Here is a 26,511-nt window from a genome sequence, read left to right as displayed (position 1 = left end):
AAAATGCCCAGAGTCTGACACTGGGAATCTGCACTTGGTCTGACTGAGTTAACAATTAACATGCGTATATTCTATGAATAAATATAAGTATGAATGTACAATCTTTCAGCAATTAAACTATTCATCTATTACCAATGAATATATGAATGGATATATTTATAGACTTTCAATAGCAGTAGTATGTATCATTACTGTATTCTATCAAGGGCCAAGGCACATGTGGACAAGATATTTGTTTATTATAGAAGTTTATATTAACCACCCAAACCCTATACTTTGTTTACTCCGCCAGGGGCCTGTACTTGGCCCCCTCCTTTTTCCCCTCGACACCAAATCTCTTCACTTTAAATTGCTATTTTCGCCAAATGTTGGCCTATTATGACAAGTCCAGAATAGGGATGCTAGCGTTCAAGTGGTCAAATAAAAGTTCACAACCCGGTCAAGTCATATGAACGATATATCAGCCACATCAAGTGTCTTATCAAGTGTCTTCCTCCTCCCCAGGCTTTGGCTTTGTGACGTTTGAGAATGAGGACGTGGTAGAGAAAGTCTGTGAGATCCACTTCCATGAGATCAACAATAAGATGGTGAGCTCTCTACACTTGCTTCCTACACCACTGTTTCCCAAGCAGTGGGTCGGGACCCATTTGTGGGTCGTGTACCAATTTTTATGGGTCGCGAGTAAATGTCTCATTTTTTCCGTTTCCTACATTTAAAAAAAAGAAATATATATATTTCAAAAGATTTTAAACAACAATATCACAAATGTTCATGAATTAAAAACAATTCCAAAAATGTTCACAAGTATTTCATAAATCTAATCATTTCCATAAAAAAGAAGTAGTAAATCTACAAGCTCACAATGCGGCACGAAGCGACACGTTGTGAGCTTGTAAATCTGCTATTTTCACTAGTTTTGGTCCCTGGCAAACATCTAATTTCTCTTTTGGGTCTTGAGTTAAAAAGCTTGGGAACCACTGTCCTACACTGTGTAATCCTCAGTGTTGATTGAACTCTGAGGGTGTACAAATACACATTTGTACACCGTCAGAGTTACAAATTGATACATTTGTGTAAAAGATTACGGAGAACAATAACCACCAGCATCTGATTCCCATCTCCTCCAATGTCTGCGTCTGTGGTAACAGGTGGAATGTAAGAAGGCTCAGCCCAAGGAAGTCATGTCCCCCACGGGTTCAGCTAGGGGGCGCTCCCGGGTGATGCCTTATGGAATGGATGCCTTCATGCTTGGCATTGGCATGCTGGGTAAGTTTACATTGATCAGGACAAACAAGGATGTGACCCTGTGCTACCTTTTCCTCCTCTTAACGACACCTTATACTGTGTGGCAGTCAGACAGTCATCCTGGCAACCTTAAAAGGTCACGTGGTACCTCATGTGGAGAGCACTTTACCACTTGACTACCCGCTGGAGAGGTCAGTCTCCTCCCACCTTTTGGGAGCCCTCCAATTTTCATGTGAACCTTGATTGTTAGAACGTTGGGAGGTCAGGACGTGCACGGTCTACCAAATACAATAATATATTAGTCCTTTGAAGCAATGTGAAAATATTTGTCAACTTGCAATATATTGTTATAAACCGGGACATAATCTGGGACATCATTGTGACTGAGAGCCTTTAATGGGAACTTGAATAATGGGAAAAAATCATTCAACATTCATTCTCATTAATAATTTCCCTCAGTGTAAAGTAAATGCTTGTTGTATACACATCACATGCACCCCTGCCTGGGTCTGAACCTATTATTACCATGACAGTACCACCACCTACTGTTCAATCTAAGAACTGCAAGTTGGACAGGGGTGAATTCTGTTCTGTTCTGAGTTCAGGATATAAGCCGCCTGCAAAAAAGAAATGAAAACACATTTCATTGTTTCTTACCTTGAGGCGGTGGCACTGGACCGTAGTGTTGTTATCCCAACAGAATGTCACCTAAGCTTGTTTTTCCTGGCAGCCAGTTGCTCCGTGACATGTTAACAATTAGCTTTGTAGCATGATCTGCATTGACACGTATCCTCCCAAGGCGGAGAGTGAAGAAGGGAATAAGGAAAGTCAACAGATAAGCCTGGAGACGGGAAAGTGAGACTAAACTCTCGGACACAAAGACAGCTCAGTGCTGTCGTTGTGAATACATCCAGGTGTAGAGTATCGCTCACCTGCATCTTGTGGACGGTACTACTGTTCACAGATAGGGGCAGCATTGTTCTGTACAAACCACAAGCTACACAACTTAGTCAAGTGTCTCCTTTGCTCTGAATACAAGGGTATCCTGTTATCCTTTCACCATGTGTGTGTCAGTATGCACACTGTGAAACGTTTCAAATGTCCTTTTGGCTAATTCTTTCTCAAATTCTTGTTCCTTTACTGTACTTGATGGATTACAGGGATTCTGATTCTGACTTTCTCCCCCACAGGTTATCCAGGGTTCCAGACGACCACCTACCACACTAGCCGAAGCTACGCCGGTCTCACCCCTGGATATACTTACCAGTTCCCTGGAAATTTCCCTGGTAATTTCCCTGGAGATTCTGCTCCTTTCTTGGCTTGTTTCCTACACTGTAAATTCCCAGTGTCCATTTAACTCTGAGAGTGTGCAAATGTAACCAAATAGCTGACAGAGATTAAGCACAGACCTCAATCGTAAAGAAAGATTGATTCTGACTACGCTTTTCTATAACTAGAAAGTAGGTTCAATAGTTTGCAGTTGATGCACTGTATTGCTTTAATCACGTGTTGCTTAGAACAGGAATGACACTCATGGGTGGCCATTGCCTGGATTCTCATGAGGTGCTCATTTTATTGATACGTTTTGCAAGAGATGAGAGGCGAGCGTAAAGCCATTATGGCAGGGAAGGGGTTCTGTTACGTGACACTAATCACTGGTCTAGACTTTTACAATACAATGGATGACCGTTGAGCTGTCAGCCCTAATGTTTTAGATGGCATGTTGAACTGACAGCTAAAACGCTCTGTCACAAACACATGTGCATGTAAGCAATTTCCGCCATGAGTTGAGTTCATGAGCGCTCGTTTTGGTGAACTCATCGTCCTGCACATGCGCAGTGTTTTACATCAAATGTATGAATTTCAAATCACCTGACAACAAGGCAGGCGCACCAACACAGCGAGGCATAGCGGCTCGTGAAGTGTGCCCGAGGGAGCCGCTAGCCGAGCAGTGGATGGCCTTTCGTGTCTGTCGAAGAGCATGCCATCCGAGTTAGCAAGCCGTGGTGGACGGAATAGGTGACACCAAAATGAACCAAACTATTCCCTCCTTTGTTCCTCTGTGAGTCTCAACTCTGGTGGAAATGGCTTACACGCAAATACAAACATGTTGCCATTAAAGGTGATTTATACTTGGTTGCGCACCGGTGTTGTGCACCGAAAATAACCGATCTACAAGCTCACAACGCGTAATGCTGCGACGCCTTCTGACTGTGAGTAGATGGGCTCTTTTTGGTGCGCGACCCTGGCGCGCTACCAAGTATAACTCTGAGTATAACGCCTGGCATTGGCTGTTTGCAAATAACAGTGGAATTGCATCTGCTTAGCTTGTGTTCATGGGCAAGTCTATGTGTTTGCGTTATGCATGCATGCATGCATGTGTTAACGTGGATGTATATTTTACTCCGAATTTGTCTGTCTAGGTAACTGCATTTGAAGAGTTGTATTCCAAAATGAGATATCTCACCTATCATTACAAAATAACTGCAGACATTATAGTACATTTATTCAGCCCATGTCATTTAATGACTTAATAATCAATCATTAGTTTTTGTTTCCAAACTGGAAAGGTAGCAGCTGGACGACTTCTGGGATAGCACATTCAAATGCAACTACCTAACTTGTTACATTTAATGATTAGTTCATATAGAATTTGTGCATTATGCACCCTGTATTCTTACGTGTCTCAATAATTATGCCCTCTTGCATTCCTCAGTCCCTTGTGTCCTAATGTAAACCTCATGGCCTCTGCTCTGTACATGTGCTGAGATTTCCCTGTGTGTTAGTTAGAGCATATGTGCATGTGTGTGTCTTATATGTATGTGTGTGTGTGTGTGTGTGTGTGTGTGTGTGTGTGTGTGTGTGTGTGTGTGTGTGTGTGAGTGTGTGAGTGTGTGAGTGTGTGAGTGTGTGAGTGTGTGTGTGAGTGTGTGAGTGTGTGAGTGTGTGAGTGTGTGAGTGTGTGAGTGAGTGAGAGAGAGAATTTTGTGTACATGAGCGTGTGAGTCTATGGAAAATAGAGGGAGAGTGAGTGGTTGAGAGTTAAGTCTTTTGTCAAGTACAGTACATGAGAAACTGTGTGTGTGTGCACACGCTTGCTTACATGCTTCCTCCTTCTCCATTTTGGTGGTGACGTGAATCTCAACAGCACTCTGATGTTTCTGTTCTAGAATTCCACTTAGAGAGGACCCCCCTTCTGACATCACCCCACCCCCCTGAACTCACAGGTCAGTCAGTCCGTCTGTCCCTCCTCTGTGTTTTACAAGCAGCATGTTTTCCATCTGCCACACACCATGTCCAGCACGCACAACACTCAAACCGGATTTATGCATCACTGCGCAGTGTCGCACACTGAAAATAGCCGATTTACAAGCTCACAACGCATCGCGTTGCGTTGTGAGCTTGTAGATACTACAAATTATAAATCAGGCTATACAGTCCATCAATACACACTCACACCACTCACTTCATAGGCCTTGGTTTGCATGTTTGTGTTAGTCAGTTCTCCATGGATATATGAATCTGATAGCATGATGACTGACAGTATTCGTGATACTTTCACTCTTGCTTAAAGGCCTCCTCCTGTGATGTCCTCGTTGCCCCCTTTGTGGAAAGGGGGCCTTTGTCTTGAAATAGGATTTATGAGGAATTCCTCTGCCTGCAGACCCACATGTTAGCCGAACTGCTCTGGGATCGAATCCCACCAGTACCCTCCTCCTGTACTGTAGTCTTTCAAGTTAGACGTGTTGTCTCCCACAATTTTCAAATGTTTCCGCCCTACAGTCTGTAGTACTTAGAAAGCTCTAAACATGAGTTGAAAATAACGATGTCACGTCATTTCCCCCACTTCCATTTCGCCTGTGCAGTCGTGTAAATAACACCTACTGGATACCAAATTAGTTGAAGCATATCTAGCTAGCTGCTTACAACAAATGGAAATGCAAAAATATATTTTAAAGATATTTAAAAATTCATAATCGTGAACAACACTGTGTTGTGATTAGTCAAATAACCTCCCTGTCTGAAGATCATATGACAGCTTTCTGTTCTCAACTTTGAACCGCTGGAATTATGGAATGACTGTCTGTAGTATTTGAAGATTGTGGAAGAGATAGTCTGGCTTAAGAGACTACCTGTACTGCCACTTCCTAAATGAAAAAATGCCTCCCTGGATGCCATGCATGTAGGTATGGATACAAGTCAGAAATACATAGCCGTTGGGTATGTAGTCGTTGTACATGTACACGTCTGACATGCTGGAGTCTTAGGCTTATCTCACATTTTCTCATACGCCACCACTAATATTGGCGAAGCGGTACAAACGTGACGCAATGCTCAACCAATGAGTTTCGCCGACGGGTCGGGTTGGCCAATCAGGGAAGCTGGAGCCCACACTCCTCCGAAACACACAGAGATTCGGTGCGTCCTCTGCAGACCCCGCGGACAGAGGGATACAGTTATTTTTGGTTACCGTTGGTCCGATCGAATTCCACTCCGCAAACCCCGGGTCATACGGGACACACACGCCAAGTATGAGGTTGTTCGGTCGGACAGCGCTTGAGTTATGCCCGGTACACACAGACAGTCATACAGAGATTCTGTGAATTAATAGATGTAGATAGATGGTCTCTGGAGGTGGTCTTCAAGTGATATGTTTTAAAGACCTGTCGTGTGCTGCTGAGATGTTTAACCTGGTTTTCCTCCTCGTCTCCTCAGCCATTCCTCTCACAGCCTACGGACCAATGGCAGCAGCTGCAGCAGCAGCAGCAGTAGCTAGAGGTATGTCTCTACCTGCTGTTTGTCATGGTTAGTCCTATGTCTATCTACTGTATGTCATGGTTTGTCCTATGTCTATCATACTGTCTGTCATGGTTAGTTCTACAGTATGTCTATCTACTGTATGTCATGGTTAGTCCTATGTCTATCTACTGTATGTCATGGTTAGTCCTATGTCTATCTGTATGTCATGGTTAGTCCTATGTCTATCATACTGTATGTCATGGTTAGTCCATCATTTATCTACTGTATGTTGTATTTAGACCCATATTGCCACCATGTGGTTTCTATTTTCCCTTACATTACATAGTTTGGTACTTTTTCCATCCAGCAGTCTTTGTGTTATTTAAATACCCTCACATAATTATTCTCATCATGTTTGTCACCAACAGAGGTGGACTTTACTCTTTCAGAGTTAAATTAACACTCTGGCTTTTATTGTGTATCATGTAAAATATTCAAATCCAAATCCAAGTCTTTCTGTCTTTTCTTATTTTTTTCACTTTTAGGTGCCACCCCCAACCGTTCAGCTGGGTTCCTGGGTACTAGCAGCCCTGGGCCAACATTGGCAGAACTATATGGAACAGCCGCTCAGGATTCTGCTGTGAGCAGTTACCTCAGTGCTGCAAGCCCCTCCCCAAACACTGGATTCGGTCATAGTTTGGGGGTAAGACCCTGATCACTTTACATCCCTTGTTGCTTATGTATTTAGGCAGCATTGTTCCTATGTTAAAGTGGTGTATGTATTGCTGTTGTTGTTGTTGATGAGACTGGGACTGTTGTAGACTTCTGACAATCTATCTATAAGTTCACGAATACTGTGTGTGCGTGTGAGTGCGCGTCCGTCCGTGCGTGCGTGCGTGCGTGCGTGCGTGTGTGCATGTGCACGTCTCAATTATTATTAACCTTGAATGTATGTATTTGTTCCTACAGGGGCCTATGATTGCTACAGCCTTCACTAATGGCTACCATTGAGAGAGTGAGTCAAATCAGTTTTTCAAATCAGAATTTTAAACAATGGCATATTCCACTGTTCCATTATGAAAGACACGTGATTAATCCCGGTACGTTCCGTGAATGTGTAATTGCAGAGCCACTGACTGAGAGCTGGGAAGAGTTGAAGCTACTTGGAGCTGATCTGGCCTGCCTCTGTCTGGTCCACCTGTCTGGCTGTGGCAGCTGTAGCATGACCCCTGACCCCAAACCAACCTCCACCCTGCTGATGACCGCTTATTGTCTGGCGAAGCCCTACTACCTGACTAAACTCCACCTCCTGTCAGTAACGAAGCTGAGATTTTAGTTGACCTGCAGGAGCAAGATCTTTGAAAATATTTTAAAGCTATGTACTTGTAATTGAAACTCATACATATGCTGTATTTCTTAGTTGTGTGTTTTTCCCCCTGTTTATGTTACCTTATTGTTTTGTGGTTATTGTGTTGTTCCGTATATGTTTTGACTATTTGGTTGGTTTATTTGACTTCCTGTTTGAACCTGATTCTGAACTGGTGGAAGGAACTGTAATTTGTTCCGAATATGTGTATATTTGTCACTAGTTCATACTGAATTTTAACAGAACATTTCTGATTAATACTATTTTTGGAAAATGTGTCACAAAGTGTATATCTTGGTAGGTTTTTAACAAGAACTTATGCTGATAATGACCAAATGATAACGATCATTATTGTTATTATCACAAGCCCGGTTACGGCCACATAAATCATGAGCTGTACGATTTTGTAAAATATTGTAAATACAACTCTGTTTTACAGGGGTTTCACTAAAGTTGGGGTCTGGGAGGTAGGCGATGTGGGCGGCAATTTGTATTTTATTCTACAGACTTTGTTTCATTAATCCTGAAAGGCATCAAAAAACCTTCGACTGTTACATACTGTACCGTAGATTCGATCACGATTGTCATCCTTTTCTCTGTACGTTTAATTAGACCAGCCATATACTACTTTTAACAGTTGCATGTTTTTTCATTTGGTTTTTTTTAAATGATGCTTTTTTAATGTAATTTTAAGTTCAACTGCCTCAGGCCCATTAAAGTGAAATGATTTATCCTTCAGCTGTGAATGAACCCAAGACGCTATCAGGGTTTGGTTTTTGAGACACTACTTCACCATGGGGATCTATGGGTATAAAGAATACTCCTTCACCGGGAGAGGAAAAAATACATGCTGTTTTCTTACTTTATCATGTCATTGTATTTTTTTTAAATGTCATTTTTAACATATGATGATTGTTACGGAAAACATGAAGGACTAATGTGCAGAACCAATCACGGCCAATCAACAGTTACCGATGTATGGTTACAACTGGATTGTTCTGCATATTGTGTGTGTGGGCTTTATGTGGTTACATGATGTATTGGTTTCCATGTGTGCCATGTACTGTTTTGGGGGATGGGTATTTCAGTTGCAAATGTGAAATTTTAACCTCGTCTTTTTTGTTACATTAACATCTTTGTCTGTGTGTGAGCGGGTGGATAATAACAGTCTCTCTGAAATGTGGCTTTTCCAATAAGGGGGCATCATCTTAATCCTTTGTTTACCTGTAATCCCAGCCCCCAACCACAATTCGTGACTGATACGCTGCATATCCACTGGATGACACACACTGTAGCAATGTCGCAGTGTCATTTTGTTATGAGTTACTAGGATGTTGCACTGGCAGATCATGATAAATGTGTTTTCCTTCTAATGTTAGTTTGAGAACAAAGCACTCTATAGATTTTGATAAGTTTTCTCACTCTGCTGCAGACTACCACCGGTAGTACATTCAATGCTGTTTTCACTGAAAAATAACAACCGTGTCAACACTGTAACCTATTCAGATTTTTTTTGTTATCTTTCTTCCTTGAACAAAAACAAAAAAAACTTTTTAAAATTCCTAATAAATTATTTTAAAACATTCCACTTCTGTCTCGAATTTTGTGTGTTTTTTTCTCCCCCAGTTACTGTTTTAGCCGTGTTCATTGAAGGAATGGAACTCACACATGGCAGTGCTTTTTTCTGGCTTCCTGTTGCCCCCCCCCCACACACACACACACACACACACACACACACACACACACACTACTTACTGTACATCACATTCCACTACTCCAGACTGAATAATCGTAACTGCTGACCCTCAGGCCATTGAGATGTCAGTCGATGACATCTGTCACTTCCTGACATTAAATTTGCCCACTCCCACTCGCACTCCCAACACCTCATTCATTTCTAGAAATAATATTTAGATCATCTGTGACTCTAGTCCCCCTGCCCTGGCTACTCAGCCTTTACAGCAGCCAGTCTCTCAGTCACTCTCTTGTCTATCTCTCCTAGCTAGCTTCCTTTTCATTAGGACACACATACACTTTGCCTGTGCCCCTCTGCAGTACCTTCTCCATTTGGACTGTACACCACCAGACCTGAGCACCAAAGGCTTCATGGTTGGGAGTAAGGACCACCTGGGCCCTGGGAAAGGGGAATCTCAGGGTATTCCCCCTTTGCGGAACTACCTCTTCCTCACCATGTTCACCTGTTTCTGCCCGGCGTGGCCCATCAATATAGTGGCTCTGGTTTTCTCTGTGTTTGTAAGTGATGATTTTACAGATGTTTTGTATGTGTATTTGAACTAGTGTCAAGTAATTATTGATATGATAATGCTATATATACTTTACAAAATGTTATGAATACACAAATAATATTATTATGCTAAGATATTTCATGTGAAGACATAACCATTCACAAATGTGCATGCATGTCACATGGGGTACTATGTCAACTTTATAAATCACTACCGGTATTTAATGGAATATGGACATACTGTATATATCTGAGTAGAACATGACATCTGCGTTTGGAACTACAGAGACAAAGTTGATTTCAATCGTCATTCGTCAAGGGGAGATTGTGGTATAAGTTACAAGTTAGAAATCTCTCATTTCATTAGCTATATGTTATATATCACGGTCTAAGAGAGTATGAAGCAGCTCTGTTATCTTTAAGTGTCATAAGTACCATTATCGCCTCTTAATTTCTTTGAGAAGCTCATCGTGTCACACACGTAAACAAATGCTGGATGTGTGCTCAGATCAAGTTTACTTATAGTAAACAGACTATTAAATGGCTAATTCATGTTCCTAGTGCCAGTGCTTTCCTGGCTTACAAATACTGTTATGTTATGCAATACTCAAACTGTAACTGTTCCACCAGTACTTTAGTTCTGGACAAAGCCAGATTAGGGGTGAATGTTTTTGGACTCAGTGGCTTGCAACAAAGCTCACCCAGAGTTTAATGTCAACTGATGGCTTTACATGTTTATGCTAAGAGATGATTTTATACTGAGAGATCTATTTGCTGTTCCCTCTGACTGAACTCAGTGCACCAAATGGCAGCTGTTGCGTCTTTGTAGCTGTGAGAAACAAGATGTGCAGTGTAAGACCGCTTGTGGTAATCCGCTAGTCTCTGACAAGCATGCAGACTTGATATAAATATGAATTATAATTACTATTGGCCGTGGAAGTCTGAGAAGCATGGCTGAAGTGGTCTACATACTCAGGAGAGAGGCCCATAAAACTTGATTTAGCTTCAAGATGCCGGTTAAGGCCTTCATCTGAAGGGCCATTCACATGTTATGTTTAGTCTCAGATAGTACCCATATCTACGGGGGGGGGGGGGGTCAGCTTTGCCAGTAACTAGTGTTGTGCTGACTTTTACTGGCATGGTGTAGGAGGGTTTATTTATATGTAATCAGGCAAGTAACACTCATGTGCCTGTTGCTCATGATGACCTGCACCGATTTTCTTACCAAAAACTGAGTCATTACTGTAATATGATTACTTGGATATTGCTAATGTGGAGAATCTAACTACTAACCATGGCAAGGTTGTTGGCATGCTCTAGCTGCTGACTTGAATTACATTTTTGGTACTTAGCTGACACTCATTCCTTTTCTCACTCCTTCCTATGTTTTTTCCCAAACCCTTCCCTCATCCTGTAGGCCCAGAACAGCTATAACATGAATGACTACGAAGGTGCTCAACGGTTAGGTCAGAAAGCTCTTCATTTGGGGATTGCCTCTTTTATCATCGGCCTCCTTGTCATTGCCACCTTCTGCATTGTGCACTTTACTACGGTATAATCACATCACATACTCTACACTACTGACATTCAGTGAGAATGAATGCTGTATTTGTGCAGAAAGCTATGCTAAATATGTTTTCCTCTCAACTCCACAGGAGGTTGTTTGACGTCTTGAAAAGGAAGGTGAGGAAATGAATGGGACTGAATTCACACGGAGAGAACATCTCCACCAGAGAGAGAGAGAGGGTTTATATTCTGTGACAAAATACACAACATTCTTATCCATCCACTGACTGGCTATTATTCTGAACCAGTGCTGAATCTCTGACCATCTTCTCAAGTATGTCTGGAGCTCTGGACCTTATCTCAGGAAACCACACTGTAGGGAAATAGAAAGTTGATATGATGTAAATGATGCGGACCCCATGGAAATGCCACCATCTCTATGATACAGTGTCCTGCAAGTGTCTCTGTCTCTGAGACTTATTATACAGGCAGTGTAGTATTGCCTGTGATAAACACTACAACATCATTTCAAAATGATTGTTTATATATAAATATATGCTTTAATTCTTGTGTGTATAATCTGAAATTGTGTAGGATCGAAGCACAGGGACTCATAATGTAAATATACGTTTTCATAACAATGATATGTGGCATGTCTGGAAACAAAAGTGTTACCTTAACAAAATAAATTCTAATAAAATTAATGCAAAATCATTGTTACAAATTAAGGACTTATATCAGATAAATGAAACATGTAATATCTTAGAATGAAAATATATTGTTATTGAAGAGCTTAGCGATGAATATTAGTTAATATTCAAGAAATGCTTTTTTTTGGTTGAAAACAGATTAAATGCTTTGGAATTGTCCTCCTGTCTGTAAAGCACATGAGCAGATTGGTGTAATGTAATACTCAGATATTCAGTCACATATTTAAGACAAGCAGTTAACCCTGTTTGGGTCAAATAAATATTATGGCTCCCATGGAGCCGACTCCTCATATTGCCTGGGCTCAGTTCCCACTTATCCTTCACACCCACTGTAATCTGATAAGTCTGGAAGAGTCTGTACTGATACATAATATTAATACCATTAAAAGGCTAAAATTAGAAGACATATTGTTGATGACACATGGTGATATAGGGCATAGTATACCACCACGCTGCAATGGATCCTTTATTTGCCCCCAAAAATGCCATGGCTTAACAAACTGTCTGTATAGCTAATTTGGGGTGAGTGTTAAATGTTGTTATTTGCTGCTAGAGTTACTTTTACAGAAGGTTTGGAGTGTGGCTTGCCTGTACTTTTTTAGTGTTAAGCCCAGGGCAGGAATTTCAGGGAGGCTATGAAGGCCATGGCCGTCGTTGCACCTCAGTTTGGCCTTGTGGCCCTCAAAAAAATGGCTTGGCCTTTAATGCCCCAGCTGACTGTACCACTTTCTCCTCCGTTTCTTTCTTGTCAATTTGTAGACACCAGTGTGTCATGTAGACACTAGTGTCTTTTGATGAGATTCTGAATTCTAACCTCCCCTGAGTCCCCATCTTTAAACCTATCCAGTGACTTTGATTGGTGCAGGGCTTAGCATGGATCAGATTGTAAATACAATTTATTTATTTCACTGCACATAGTCTATATATACAATTTAAAATCCTCCTTAACCCTTAAATTCAATTCACTCTTTCAATGGACTGAAATCGTGTTTTATTTGATGGCCTTCCTGCCCTGGCATTCAAAAAATGGTCAACACCAAAGGCTAAGTGGCCTTACCCCTAAAATGACAAAATAGGCCTATTTCTATCTTTTATCTTGCCTGTTTTTTGTTGTTATTTTTGTTCCAACACTTCGCTACTTGTACCTGGGTGAGTGAGTGTCAAATAAAACCTTATTGATTCTTTGTCATTGGAGCCAGGATTCCAAGATTTGGAAAAAGTGTCTTATTCAGCCTGTGGGCACGCTGATGATAGATAAATTCTACAGATGAGCAGGGGTGGAAAAGTTTTCTTATCTAGTGAAGTCCACCAGAGAGAGGAGTCAGCATTCCTAAATGTTGAAATGCAGTTGACACAGTGTTTAATGTACGTAGGTGTGTGTACACTTTTACACCTGTTATTTTACACGCCGCTTCTCTGAACATGCCACTACAAAGCGAAACCGGAGAGCCGTGAGAGCCTGAGGGAAGTGAAGTAGGTGTGATAGCTCAATGACAATTGTTGCTGAGCTTTCAATGCCCATTATGACCAATGAAAGCACAAATATTGGCACAGATATAAGTCTTTCAGAATTGTAATGGTCTTAACCCTCATCCAAATTTCGGTTAGAATCTAACTGATTTACAACTTTCCTGATTCATAAATGTTTTTCATCCGATTGCCTCAAGTGCCATGTTTTCCTCCACACTATGCTTTTGAATATACAATTGCTGATCACCACTCTCATTGAATTCTGAGTGGTTTTAGTGGTGGAAAGTTTACTTAAGTACTGTACTTAAACTTTTGAGGTACTTTTACTTTACTGGATTATTTAAATTTTTGTAATACTTTTACTCCACTACATCTCAGAGGCAAATATTGTAGACAACTTTTTTACTCAATTATTATTATTATTTGCAAACTTCACTTACTAGTGCAGATTTGGATTATCATTACAAAACATACAAAATTAATGTGGAAATGTGGGCACCCAGAAGAGTGGGCACTTTGGTGGGAGAAGAGTGGGCACCAGGAAGAGTGGGCACCGGGAAAACTGGGCACTAGGACAAATGGGCACACCATTAATACCTGCTTGGATTATTTATTTACACTTTCAGTCAAACATATTTAGTCTGTAGTGTCATGTGGTCACACTGTCACACAAACATCTTGTCAGATAAAACAGAAAAAACTGAAATGCTGTCTTTATGCTGGCCTTTCCTGGTGCCCACTCTTCCCTAGTGCCCAGTCTTCGCAAAAAGATTGTGCCCCATGCACTCTCTCCTACTCCCCCTCACCCTTTAATCAGCAGTTAAAACAGATCGGCCACTATAGCCTATTTGATATTTTCACACAGGCTACACGTTTTAATTTAAGTTTTACTGTTTTAGAGTTAACGTAATTAACCTATATTTTACAGTATATGGAATTAACTCGTTTTATTTTTTTGTTGTTTTTGTCAAGAGACACTGTCGTAGTATTTACATTTACTACCAGTTTACTACGGAGTCAATTACACGTGAAACAGGAGGCGGAAGAGGTGTGTTTTCAGCTGCGTCAACAGTAGATACTAAGCTGACGGCGAGGGATTTAAAGCATTTTTCAAGCAATCATTGAAATTGAAGGTAAGACAAACTATGACCTCTTATCTGGGAACATTTAAAAAATAAAATAATAATCATCATACGCACGACCATGACGTTTGGTTTTGTTAATTAATCCGGGAGAGATATTTTGTAACACAAAACACGGAAACAATGTAACGCCACAGCTTAACATAACTTGTTGCCACTTGCCAGTGTGTTGCTGTTGGTCATTTCGCACCCTAGGTTACATAACGAAAGGATACATGTTTGGTGTTAAATGGAGGGTTGATGTGATGTTAATTGTGAGCCCTATAATTGCATGATATGTATGGAATATCAGCCGTTCTAGGGCAAATGTGATGTAGTGGCTGTAGCCTATGAATGGGTGAGAAAGGTTTGGAGTTAATGTAGCTCAGGAGGAGCCATGTTGCACCACCTCACACCAAGTTCAAACTAAGCTAGTTATAGATTAAATGGCTTTTTAAAAGCCATTTAAATTTGAACTTAGTGAGAACTCGAGTTCACAAGGAGTTCTCTCCTTTTAACGCTATGGACCAGGAGCCAATTACATTTAATTGGATTTTATTCTTTCAAGTTTAAATGTGATGTGCAGTGGTTGTAGCCTATGGATGGATGTAGGCGTAGCTCTGGTCCATAGCGCTAAAAGGAGAGAACTCCTTGGTGGGTTGTGATGGCTGATGTTCCATACACTGTATTTCAGCTACGTTGAACACTCATCCAATAATCCAATAATGAATGAGCTCTTCATCTACTATAACAGAAAACGAGTATGTAGTTTGTATAGCCTAACTAAAATGCCTCTACTATCCCACAAGATTCACATGGATTTCACACAGTTGCACTAAACACATGTAAACTTAATTCCATGAGCACATAAGTATCGTTACGACCCAGCCTAGGGGTCACCAGGTGTAACACAAAAATGCTCCCTCCTACCTAATCCCCATATATAGCCAGCCAACACCAGTTGAAAATCCAAAGTACAGTGGTTTATTTTACGAGTCACAAAACATACATGGGTAAATTACCTCAGAGTGGGCTCCTGACCTCCTGTACATAAAATGCTTAACTAAAAGAAAACCTATGCTTATCTTTACCAAACCCAAAACAAACACAGGTATCTTACCTAACATAAACTAAAGAAACACATGATCAAATGAAGAACACAAAAGAAAGGACACCCAGCCCTACATTACCAAGACTGCAACCCATGTTAACTGTGACACCTCTAAAATACTGTCACAGCTAAAACCACCAGATTGTTGTGGTTACTGGTTGGGACACTGACAGGAGACAGCCTGGTCACAGGAGCCAATCACCAGCAGGCTCCACCTAGTAATCAGCCAGTCACACTCAGCCGCCAGTCATTCACCATTCACACCACCTGGTACTCATCAGTCACTTCTGACCACTCATTCACATGCATGCATGCATGCACGCACGCACGCACGCACGCACGCACGCACACACACACACACACACACACACACACACACACACACACTGTATGCGCTAAGTGAAGTGTAGTGCTGTTGTGATCATGAATGAATGCCATGCAGTCACACACACAGAATGTTGTCAGTGTGATTGATCTCGTGGAAAAGTGGACATATTTTACTAAAAATTGCTTACACAGAACTTTCTACCAGAACTTTAAAATATAGGTATTATGGGCTTGGGCTACTATATCTGACAAGAGCTGACCCCCATTGCAGCAATTAATTACTGGGTGAGTGAGTATATACACAGAGCAGCATTACAGATTAGAATGACATCTAGATGAATCCCTCCATGAAAATTCATTGAGTGTTCTATTTCTGTGTATGGAATACATGCAATGTATGGAATATATCAACCATACTAGGGCCAGGTTGTGATGTGAAGTACTGTGTTATAGGAGGGTTGTTGTGAATGATGTGATGTTTGGTGTTATTAACCCATTAAGACGAAGCCGATTCTACAAATGTCTTCTAAATCCTAACAGTTTTCTGAAAAACGTACTGTATCTTTCTATATCGGTGGTGCACAAAACCTTTCATGTCAAGGACCCCCAGAATTATATGTATTTGGCTGCAGACCCCCATCTCCAAATATCTGTGTTCCAGGGACCCCCAGAACTCAGAAGCAAAGATTTGACTTAAAAATGTTCATATATATGAATATATATTCAAAGATTTGCGCCAAGTTCCACAATCTTTCAAAAATATCAGATCTACAAGCTCATGGCGTGGCACGGAGTGAAGCGCTATGAGCTTGTATATCTGCTATTTTTGAATATCCAAAGTATAAAATAATGGTTAAAGTGGTTAAGGTATAGCTAAAATCTAAAATGACACAGATGCTTTGATGCTTTTCGGGTTTTAAAGGGTTAAAGGGATAGTTTACCCCAAAAAGACCTTTTTTTCTATCGATTAGTCACCCCATGGAGACTTGAATTCACGGATATGTTTTAGTTTTTGTAGCATTCCTAAGCCAATAATTTGATGACCAGCGGACCGGTAGGCAGCGGTTCCGGTAGGAGACACAAAGGAGACTCTTTGTGTCTCCTACCGGAACCGCTGCCGGTCATGAAATTATTGGCTTAGGAATGTGACAAAAACTAAAGCATATCCGTGAATTCAAGTCTCCATGGGGTGACTAGTCGATAGAAAAAAACGTAATTATTTGGGTGAACTATCCCTTTAATGTTGATGTGTTGTGTGCTAGCAGTGGCTGTGGCCTGTTGACGCCACACTACGCGGAGAGGAGATGGGGAACAGCAGCAGTGACCGAGGCGGTCAGGGTGAAAAATATCGAGATGGGCAGCACGGTGCCAAAGAGCCACGCTCCAACATCCTGATGGACAGCACGGAGGACGCAGACCTTTTCCAAAGAGAAGATGCAAAAGTATTTATGAGTAATAATAATTAACGACACTTTATCCAACTGGTTCACAATGCATTTGCTGAAATGTTTGGTGTAATGTCTTGACATATACGTCTGATTTGTGTGTGTTTTGTTAATTGATATAATCATGGGTATTATTGGGTCTTATGTGCTTGTCCAGTGTTTATCCTGAGAACAGTGAGAGACATTCCAAGCTGACCTGGAAGCTATCTGTTTACAAGTTCCAATATTACACAGATATCGGTTCTACAAACTCAAAAATGATGCTTTGCTCCTGTCCAGGCTCCACAGGAAATACAAGAGTTCCTGGCCTGGCAACAGGACTTGGAGAGTGAGACTAAAAGTTCAACACAAGCTAGGCCCACTGTTTTCAGATGGACAGGGGGCGCCAAAGAAGTGTTTGTGTCTGGTTCTTTTAACAACTGGGCTACCAAGATCCCACTAAATAAAAGGTAGTGGGATACAGAATTATTTTAAGATACTACATATCGTTGCTATCGGGCGTAAACCTTGTATGTACAAAACCATTACTTTTCAGGAAATGGAAAAAATAACCTGTGTTCCAATGGATCCAATGTAGTTATTATAGTCACAATCTCTTGTTAAAGGTAGGGTAAGTGATTTACTTAGGTTAAAATAAGTGTTAAATAGCTCTATATTCTGATAGTACTCATTGCTTTAGAGTGTTTGTTCAGTAAAAGGAGTCTCCCATGTCTCTCCAGCTCTTTATTAAACTGAAAATGCCTTTTCAGTGCTCTCTCCTGATTGGCTTAAATGTTGTCACCTACCTGAAAATGTACTATATTCTGTTTACTATAGAGCTGGAGAGACCCCTGTGACCGAACAAACGCTCTGTAGCAATGATTACTATCAGAATATAGTACTTCAACCTTTTTACCAAAAAAAATAATATATATATATATATAAAATATCACTTACCCTACCTTTAATGGAGAGAAAAAAATATTTCTTACTGACAGCGATGATATGTCAGGAATAATCTGAATTATGGCTTTTGATACGTTTATTTCTTTCCCTTTCTTTTTTTGTTTTTATGTGATGTCTGTCAACTACAGTCAGAGCAACTTTGTGGCTATCGTTGACTTACCAGAGGGGGAGCACCAGTATAAACTATGCGTGGATGGACAGTGGACCCTGGATCCCAATGGGGTGAGTTGAAAGTTTTCTCTTTGTTTTGTTACATGCACTTATATGAACATGTTATTTTTTGCTGTATAGCAAAATCACCAATGGAAAAGGCTTATTTATCTTGCATGTAAATAGGATTTATGATTTTGACATTGAGGTTGATCATGTTAGACTGAAGACAGACAAGTTTCATACTTTACACATACTAGTTCTCCAACCTGAGTTTGCATTTTTATTCACTTAATATCAACATTTGATTTCCCTTCTAGGCTGTGACGACTGCCAAAACTGGAACAATCAATAATGTAATCCAGGTGAAGAGAACAGACTTTGAAGTTTTTGATGCCCTCAGGCTTGACTCACAGGAAACTGCAGATATTTCAGGTACAGACCCTGATCTGTGTTTGCGTATGCTGCAAATATCACAATATTGTTTATTCTTTTTTACCAAATACCTCGATCGATATTGTGGGACTGATTATTGGCGCTACAAAATATTTACAAAATGAGATTTTTCATAAATAATCATCAGTAACTCCTATATAATAAAATGTTTAGAACAGCTAGAAAAGTCAGTGAAGTTGAGAAAGTTATGTCACCTCAGTGTAATGCAGCCTTTAAAACCAGGAAAAGACAACACTTGTTGCATATCATGTTATTACGATATCCCAAATCCCACATGATATCTAGTCTCCCATCACAATATCAATTTAATATAGATATATTGCCCAGCCCTATAGGTTCAAGTTGGTCTTTATTGTTACATCTTGTGTAAAAGCATTGTACACAAACAAAAATATTTTTGTTTGGCTTCTTCAGACGTTCGCTGTGTTATCAACATCTAAAAATGTAGCATCTAATGTACACACTATGAGCATGCAAAAGCATCAAACACTAGTAATTGTGGTGCAAATCCGTAACAAGTCTATTAGAATTCATCAGTACTGTTATTTCTTTATTCAAAGACCTTTGATAACCTGTAAACTTCAATGATATGAAGTGCTGTTGTATACTAGTGTTGTTGAAGTGATTGTACTTTTCCAGACTTGTCCAGTTCCCCTCCCGGCCCCTACCACCAGGATGCATATATAATGAAGACGGAGGACAAGGTTAAGAGTCCTCCTATCTTACCACCTCACTTGCTCCAAGTACTGCTAAACAAGGACACAGGCATTTCTGTAAGTGTGCATTTGCTGCTGGAACACACTAACTCCAAAATGAAAAATCCAACAACTGGAAAATGGCTATTGGAAAATAATGAGTTTTAGGGTTACTATTACAAGTTGCAAGTCACCCTAAGACTCCGGAGTAAAACATAAAATAAAAATGTATACATTATCCAGACAGATACAGCAAAGAAAGAGAGACGGGAAATGTGGATAGATTTAAGAGAGCAGGGGAGTGACATGTGTCAAATTGTCCGGTCGGCCGAGAAGTAAATCGGAGACTCACTGTCAGGCATTAGAGCCCATGTGGTACGCACACTAAACACTCGGCTATCAGGTCGCCTCAAATCTCAGGAATATTTGCATCTCAAACTACAATATATGAATTAATTTGCCAGAAGTAGGTAGACAAAGATGTAGGTAGACAAAGATGTCTGTATACTTTTGTCTTGAAGGCATCTGAATCTAAACGCATCGCATTACCAGATATTCTCTGTCAAACCAGATTTCTCCGATTGTCAGGGAGAAAAGTGGCTAATTTCTTCTCTAGTTTGAGCTAAGCTTACTGCTTTGTTTGTAAAGCACTAAGCATTAATAAAAAGTTATGTTTTTGAAGTTCGATGATTTTTCTTAATTAAAAAGAAAAACATTCTTAAGCCTTTATTTGATAGACAGTTGAGAGAGGCTCCCCTTGTGGTATGCACCCTACTAACAGTTTGATCATCTGACTTGCAGACATATTGGTAAAATCATTTGGTCATATTTTCCCTTCCTTTGTATCTTTCCTAGTGTGATCCCACCCTGCTTCCAGAGCCTAACCATGTGATGCTCAATCACCTGTATGCTCTCTCCATCAAGGTAAGCTTCAGAAAAAAGCTTTAGAGGATGCAGAGTATCTGACAAAAAGTATATTTCAGAAGTCAACTGCATAGCATACCCCATAAAAAGGCCATATAACCGTGTGGTAGTATAAAGCCTGATTTATACTTAGTCATACAACGGAGACGCATGCTGAAAAAGTTCACAATGCGTCACATCTGTGAGCTTGTAGATCTTCTGTTTTCAGTGAGTGACTCTGTTATATGATGTAGTATAAAAATAGCATAACGGAGAAGGATGCTAGAATGTCACTGACATAAAAAAAAGCTAAAACAACATGCAATGTTACCCTGTATATAGGGCATCTAAAGAATGCTACCCTGCACGGCATCTGAAGTATTTTGCTGATGATCACATCGAAAAGGATTTTAAATGATATGCTGTACTCTTGTACCAACCTAAACACTCTACATTTGTTTGTATTTCAGGATGGGGTGATGGTTCTCAGTGCAACCCACCGCTACAAAAAGAAGTATGTTACGACACTCTTGTACAAACCAATATAATTAGTAATTCCATATATTATTCCACTTTAAATGAAATGCATTGCATTTTTACATTGTTATATTTTACAAATTTATACATTTCTATTTTGTTTTAAATACTCTATAGAGTAGAACTCGACAGTTCATATACGTACCGGGCGATTGAGTTGTACTCCGTCACTGACTGTGCCTCTTCGAAACCTATAATTATATTCCACATACTGTATATTTTTGTTTTAAATACTCTATAGAGTAGTACTCGATAGTTCATCTGTGTATCAAGTGATGCAGTTGTACTCCGTCACAGACTGTGCCTCTTTGAAACTTATGTTTTGAAATGGTGTGCTTTTGCTAAATGGAAGAATAGCAGTATATTATGTTATTGATTTACCACTGCTAGAACAAAGAATTCAGATGTTAATCATTTCCCAGTCCAGTGTTTTTCCATACTGTATGTAATTCACTCATCCTGGATGTTCACAGGGAATGATTTAAAATCATACAGAAAGATTTAATAAAAATAAAAATAAATACAGATATTGACCAGTGATTAACTTCCCTGATACCCAGGCAGTAATGTTGTATCTTATAAAATGTTATGATCTAACTGGAGTTATAAGGGTTCCATTTCAAAATGCTGTATATTCATGTTAAAACTGTTATCTAGTGTTTATTATTCAACATAGAAAATAGTTGAATCTACAGTAAGATGACCATATCCTGTGTCTGAAGGACTCAAGTGTGATAATACCTTGAATAATATGCAGTTTTATATGCAGTATTGCATTCGGTGACTTTTACTTTGATGCCAATAAATCTGTGTCACTCTTTAAAAAGGTGAATGTGTCGTTTTGGAACAAACCTTTTTATTATTATTATTATTGTTCATTTATTTATTTATTGGAAACTTAAATAGTAAAAGGCTTTTCTATTCCAACACATTCTGCACATTTTACTTATTCACACTCACTCAAAATTAGCCACTTAAGCCCTATTAAAAAGATCTACAAGTTCTCGTGTTGCACTGCAATGCGTTGTGAGCTTGTAGATGTGTTTTTATATTTGTGTTGCATTGTGATGTACCGTTTTTTTAAGTTTTGAATAGTTTAGAAAAATCTATCATATTTTATAACATCTCTGCCTATAATGACGTGCAACACCAGGGTGAAAGTGGTTAATTGGTCAATGTCAGCAACACATAATGATGTGACAACAGACAAATGCTTGTCATTTCTGAATTTTCATACTAACCTCTTGACCTTGATTTGTACATTTTTATGTTTAATTTTGAGACAAGCACTGCTGTTATTAATGTTTATTTGGAATATTTCTATGCCTGAACAAAGATTCGAGGACATTGTCTATTTATAAACCTTGTGCAAAGGTGAATTATTTTCAGTGTGAACATCAATATTTGTTTCTTATGTAATGCTGTGTAATTAGAAAGTAACTACAATTCTAGAATCAAAAATGTTCCATCCAAATACTTAACAGGCTTTAGACAAACTCTGTTCCAAATATATTGGTTGTCAAATTCTCACAATAAATAGCAAACAAAGGGTTACAGCTTTGTCAACACTGTTACGTTTCATAAACTCAACTAAATTGACTTGGCCATATTAACATTACATTTCAAGCTGTAATAGTGAGGCAAGTACAGTCGCAGGTACAGATACATGTGTGGTAGTTTGTCATATCTGACAAAAGAAACAAAAGGTCATTTCACATGTGTTTTTATTTGGATTGCTACTGTTGAACAACAAATTGATTTATTTTGCCAAGATTGAAGACAAAAAAAGGAAAACAGAATTCTCTATTCTCAAAAATGATGTCAAATACCCTTAATAAGTAATTTGATTACTTATTAAGGCATGATTTTGCTCAGTTTACACAAACTGATTGGTCTATGTTCTTGTTTTCGGGATTGTACGTAGCCTTGGCAAAGCAGTGGGCTGCCTCTCGATCACACTCGCACACAGCAGCCTGGCACTTCTTATTGGTATCTGCAGACACAGATTTGGTAAGGGGGTAGTAAGGTATAGCATATGCCAGCAATGAAATTGTTATTTGATACACTGTTTATATAATATGAATTGTATGAGCTTCTGCTTAAATATAAATAGAAGTACATGAGTGAATAAATTGCTTATATCAAACCCCAAACTCTAGTGCCGTTACTGGCATGCCATAATAAGCCAGAAATGCAGTCTTGAATAATGCTAGGCTATTCAATTCAACATTACACCAACTACTCTACTCTGAATTACATTTTATTTCAATCACATCAAAGCGCCAATCGTTCAATTAGTGTTACCTGTACAGCTGACTTGTTGGTTGGTGCAGGTATAGTCATAAACAAGGAAATATGGAAGGTCGATAATGGCTGTGCAACCAGGCATCGTTCTGGCTGCATAGTAGCAATCATCATGGGTTTTACAGCACCTGAAAGTTTTGGGGGAAAAGTCAAACTTGGGTGGAACATTTTTTATGCTCCATATCCTCAGTATAGACAATATTTGGATTTTTCTTTTTTCTTCTTCAGAAATACAAGAAACTTGAATAATTTTGGATATCAATTCAAACTTCAAAATAGGATTTATTCTATTTTAGACAGAATGCTTTCAGCTCCAGCCTGTGTACATCAACTAGTCTAAGCACAAGATAGCACAGCAGTGGCATTGAACAAATCCAAATGTCTTACGTGTCAACCTCATCACGAGGGGCAGCTTTCCCACCAATTCCACACCAGCAGCCATAGTCGTTGTAAGCCAAAGGGTTGGCCCCTGGCTGGGGACACCGGATCATGCGCCCAAACTGCCACAGGGCCTTTGGCAGTAATGCGCCACTGGCCATGCCGGCTAGCAGGGAGACATGATGCAATCAGTATGTTATATTATGGCTTTATAATTCAATACAACGGTTGCAGATCTCCTTACGACATTGGTACAGTACAGTCAATTATACTCTAAAAACAACCTATGTGTGAATCTTATGAAAATAATGATAGGCACTTTAAATAAAATGTATTATTATTATTATTATTATTATTATTATTATAGTAAAGTAAGTTTACAAGCGACCTCATGAATTATAGAGAAGTAGTCATAGTCAACACTTTCTTCTTATTATTATTATTTTGGTAGAATTATTATAAACCTATTTTGGTAGAAATATTATAAGCCCGATTGTTAAAATAAATGTTATAGCATAAGAAAGTTTAACCACTTAAACCCTGGAGTCCCTATTTTGAGCATGTCATTATAGGCAAAAACGTTATAAAATGAAAAAAAAAGAGAAGGAAAAACCTACAAGCTCATAAACCATTGTGATACAATGTGTTGTGAGCTTGTACATAGGCTTGTACACATGAAATAGGGCTTAGGTGGTTAAAGGTATTAAAGTAGTTGTTCACATCAGTCTTACCAGTGAGAAGCAGCAGTGACAGATGGTAGGTGGCGTTCATGGTGAGCTACAGAGCTAGCAGAGAAAAAATACACTTTGGCCAGACCTTTTATATGATGTTTTAGGAGGCTGGAATGGAAATATTAACCCATTCAATCCGGGAACGCATCTCTGTCATTTTACATTTCTTTGGCCATTCAAAAATAGCAGATATACAAGCTCGGTGCCGCGCTATGAGCTTGTAGATCTGCTATTTTTGAAGAAATCTTGAAAATGTGTGCAAATCTTTGAATATATATTTTTTAAAGCGAACATTTGTAAAATATTTTGTTCCTTAGATCCCCAGAAGCAAAGATTAGATTAAAAAAAAAATGCAGATCTAGCTCATAGCATCGAGTGCCGCGCTATGAGCTTGTAGATCTGCTATTTTTGAATAGCCAAATTATAAGATAATGGTTTAACTGGTTACACAGATGTGTTCCCAGTCTTAATGGATTAAGAGATAAGGGGTAAAATAAGTAAATAACAGGGTTGGCATTATGTCACACAGGGTATTGGGTAATAAAACACTTAAACTCAAGTACTGTAGCTTTGAAGTTATTTATTGAGCTTGACTTAACTATAGCTGTTTTAGGTAGTTTTATGATTTCACTTCATTATATTTGTCCAATAAGTTACTAGTGTAGTCAATAATAATGTTAAAGAAGTTAAAGGTAGGGTAAGTGATTTGCAATTATTCAAATAATTGCAAAATGGGTCTATGTTCTGATAGTGCTCGTTACTATAGAGTGTCCTGTCCATATCAAAAGTCTCCATGTCTCTCCAGCTCTTTATAAAACAGAAAATGTATTTTGTAGTTTTTTTTTTTTTTTTTGTAGTTTCATTTCCAATTTTATCCAACCAGGACAGAGAACTCAATCAGGATATAGATTAAACAAGTGAAATTGGAAGTGATGACACTAAGAAATGAGCAGACAAAATTTTAACTGGAACACTATACAAATTAAGCTTAAAAATGGGTACTTTCTCCTGATTGGCTGAGATTTTGACACCTACCGAAAAATGTATTTTCTGTTTATTAAAGAGCTGGAGAGACAGGGAGACATCTGTTACTGAACAAACACTCTATAGCAATGATTACTATCAGAATATAGTATTTTAACCTTTTAACAAAATACTTTTTGTTTTAACCAAAAAATATCACTTACCCTACCTTTAAGCAAACAAAGCACATAACCGATTCATCAAAACATATGATTCTTTATTCTTTTTCTTTGCTCTTTGAGCAAACAAGCATCAGTGAGACAAAGATGGATATAGATTTGTCTATACACTATGTATATATACTGTAGTATTTCGATTGTATGCTTCAAATGAGAAATACTTCCAATCGCAAAAGTATAAAGGATACAGTACCACACTTACATAATGCAATATTTATATTGACATTAAAATTAATTCATTGCAAATCAAATACCTTTGTTTAAGGGGGAAATTGTAGGTAGGAATCTCACTTGCGTAAAGTATTGTGGAATATGTATTGATGTAATGACCATTGATATATGTAAACATTACAACATAGTTGTTTTCTTACCACTGTTGTCCTTTGGGATACTAATGCCACAAAATCTGCTTAAATAATCTTGTCCTTCTTTTTATTCCCTTGATATCACACCTTGCTTGCTTTTCTTTGTTTAAATGACGGCTCAGTTCCACCAGGCTGCTAGTGGAACATAACATATGTGTAGGTTCCCACACATTTCCACACTGAGATGTGACGTGCACTGGCTGTTTTTTGTAACAAACGAGAATAAATGTACAGTAGTACAAAAACATGCACTTTTACTATACACTTTTTTTCATATCTTCTTAAAATATATTTTTTTGTGAACGTGTGGGGAATAATGACTTTGAAAGGAGGTCATTAGAGTTGTGACCTCCGAAGAATAATTCTTGGGGATTATTACACTAGATAGGGGTACAAAAGCATTTATTTAACAAAATAGTGTATTTCCCTTTTTCCATTTGAAAATCTGACATTTTTTTATTTCTTTATTAGTATGATTATTATTATGATTATTAGTATTCTTTTCTTCTTTCTGAATCATGAATTAGGCATCAGTTCTCCATCAGTCCAGGCATAAATA

The 26,511-nt window shown here is 39.0% G+C and overlaps 4 protein-coding genes across 5 annotated transcripts in view; 3 read left to right on the top strand and 1 right to left on the bottom strand.

Moving 5' to 3' along the window:
- LOC308089031 (RNA-binding protein Musashi homolog 1-like) overlaps positions 1-8,884 on the top strand; it is a 20,976-nt gene extending 12,092 nt beyond the window's left edge. The window contains exons 7-14 of the mRNA XM_080433610.1: positions 465-587; positions 1,149-1,266; positions 2,436-2,531; positions 4,416-4,472; positions 5,962-6,024; positions 6,531-6,688; positions 6,955-7,000; positions 7,113-8,884. Of these exons, the coding sequence (XP_080289736.1) occupies positions 465-587; positions 1,149-1,266; positions 2,436-2,531; positions 4,416-4,472; positions 5,962-6,024; positions 6,531-6,688; positions 6,955-6,996 (657 nt within the window). The 3' untranslated portion in view covers positions 6,997-7,000; positions 7,113-8,884. The remainder of the gene's footprint in view (positions 1-464; positions 588-1,148; positions 1,267-2,435; positions 2,532-4,415; positions 4,473-5,961; positions 6,025-6,530; positions 6,689-6,954; positions 7,001-7,112) is intronic.
- On the top strand, positions 7,208-11,609 carry LOC308089030 (transmembrane protein 233-like; the record flags this gene model as incomplete). The annotated part of the gene is made up of 4 exons (XM_080433609.1): positions 7,208-7,300; positions 9,407-9,604; positions 11,014-11,148; positions 11,252-11,609. The coding sequence occupies 4 exons, from the start codon at positions 7,208-7,210 to the stop codon at positions 11,261-11,263; spliced, it is 438 nt and encodes a 145-aa protein (XP_080289735.1). The 3' UTR covers positions 11,264-11,609.
- A 2,739-nt stretch (positions 11,610-14,348) lies between these two features.
- On the top strand, positions 14,349-22,326 carry LOC308088346 (5'-AMP-activated protein kinase subunit beta-1-like). 2 transcript variants are annotated; one of them, XM_080432761.1, is made up of 8 exons: positions 14,349-14,415; positions 17,107-17,283; positions 17,566-17,735; positions 18,360-18,453; positions 18,702-18,816; positions 19,477-19,610; positions 20,388-20,456; positions 20,906-22,326. In XM_080432761.1, the coding sequence occupies exons 2-8, from the start codon at positions 17,146-17,148 to the stop codon at positions 20,981-20,983; spliced, it is 798 nt and encodes a 265-aa protein (XP_080288887.1). In that variant the 5' UTR covers positions 14,349-14,415; positions 17,107-17,145; the 3' UTR covers positions 20,984-22,326. The 2 variants fall into 2 exon arrangements, with proteins under 2 accessions (XP_080288887.1, XP_080288886.1); XM_080432760.1 differs by having other exon boundaries at positions 17,104-17,283.
- A 517-nt stretch (positions 22,327-22,843) lies between these two features.
- On the bottom strand, positions 22,844-23,815 carry LOC308089029 (phospholipase A2-like; the record flags this gene model as incomplete). Its single annotated transcript, XM_080433608.1, has 3 exons — positions 22,844-22,965; positions 23,277-23,404; positions 23,664-23,815. The coding sequence occupies 3 exons, from the start codon at positions 23,813-23,815 to the stop codon at positions 22,844-22,846; spliced, it is 402 nt and encodes a 133-aa protein (XP_080289734.1).
- Positions 23,816-26,511: the final 2,696 nt, after the last annotated feature.

This window comes from Gymnoscopelus braueri, assembly GCF_963280865.1.
Source record: "Gymnoscopelus braueri genome assembly, chromosome: 7".
NCBI lineage: Eukaryota > Metazoa > Chordata > Actinopteri > Myctophiformes > Myctophidae > Gymnoscopelus > Gymnoscopelus braueri.
The sequence above is the reverse complement of the archived record's forward strand: the minus strand, read 5'-3'. Positions and strand labels throughout refer to the sequence as shown.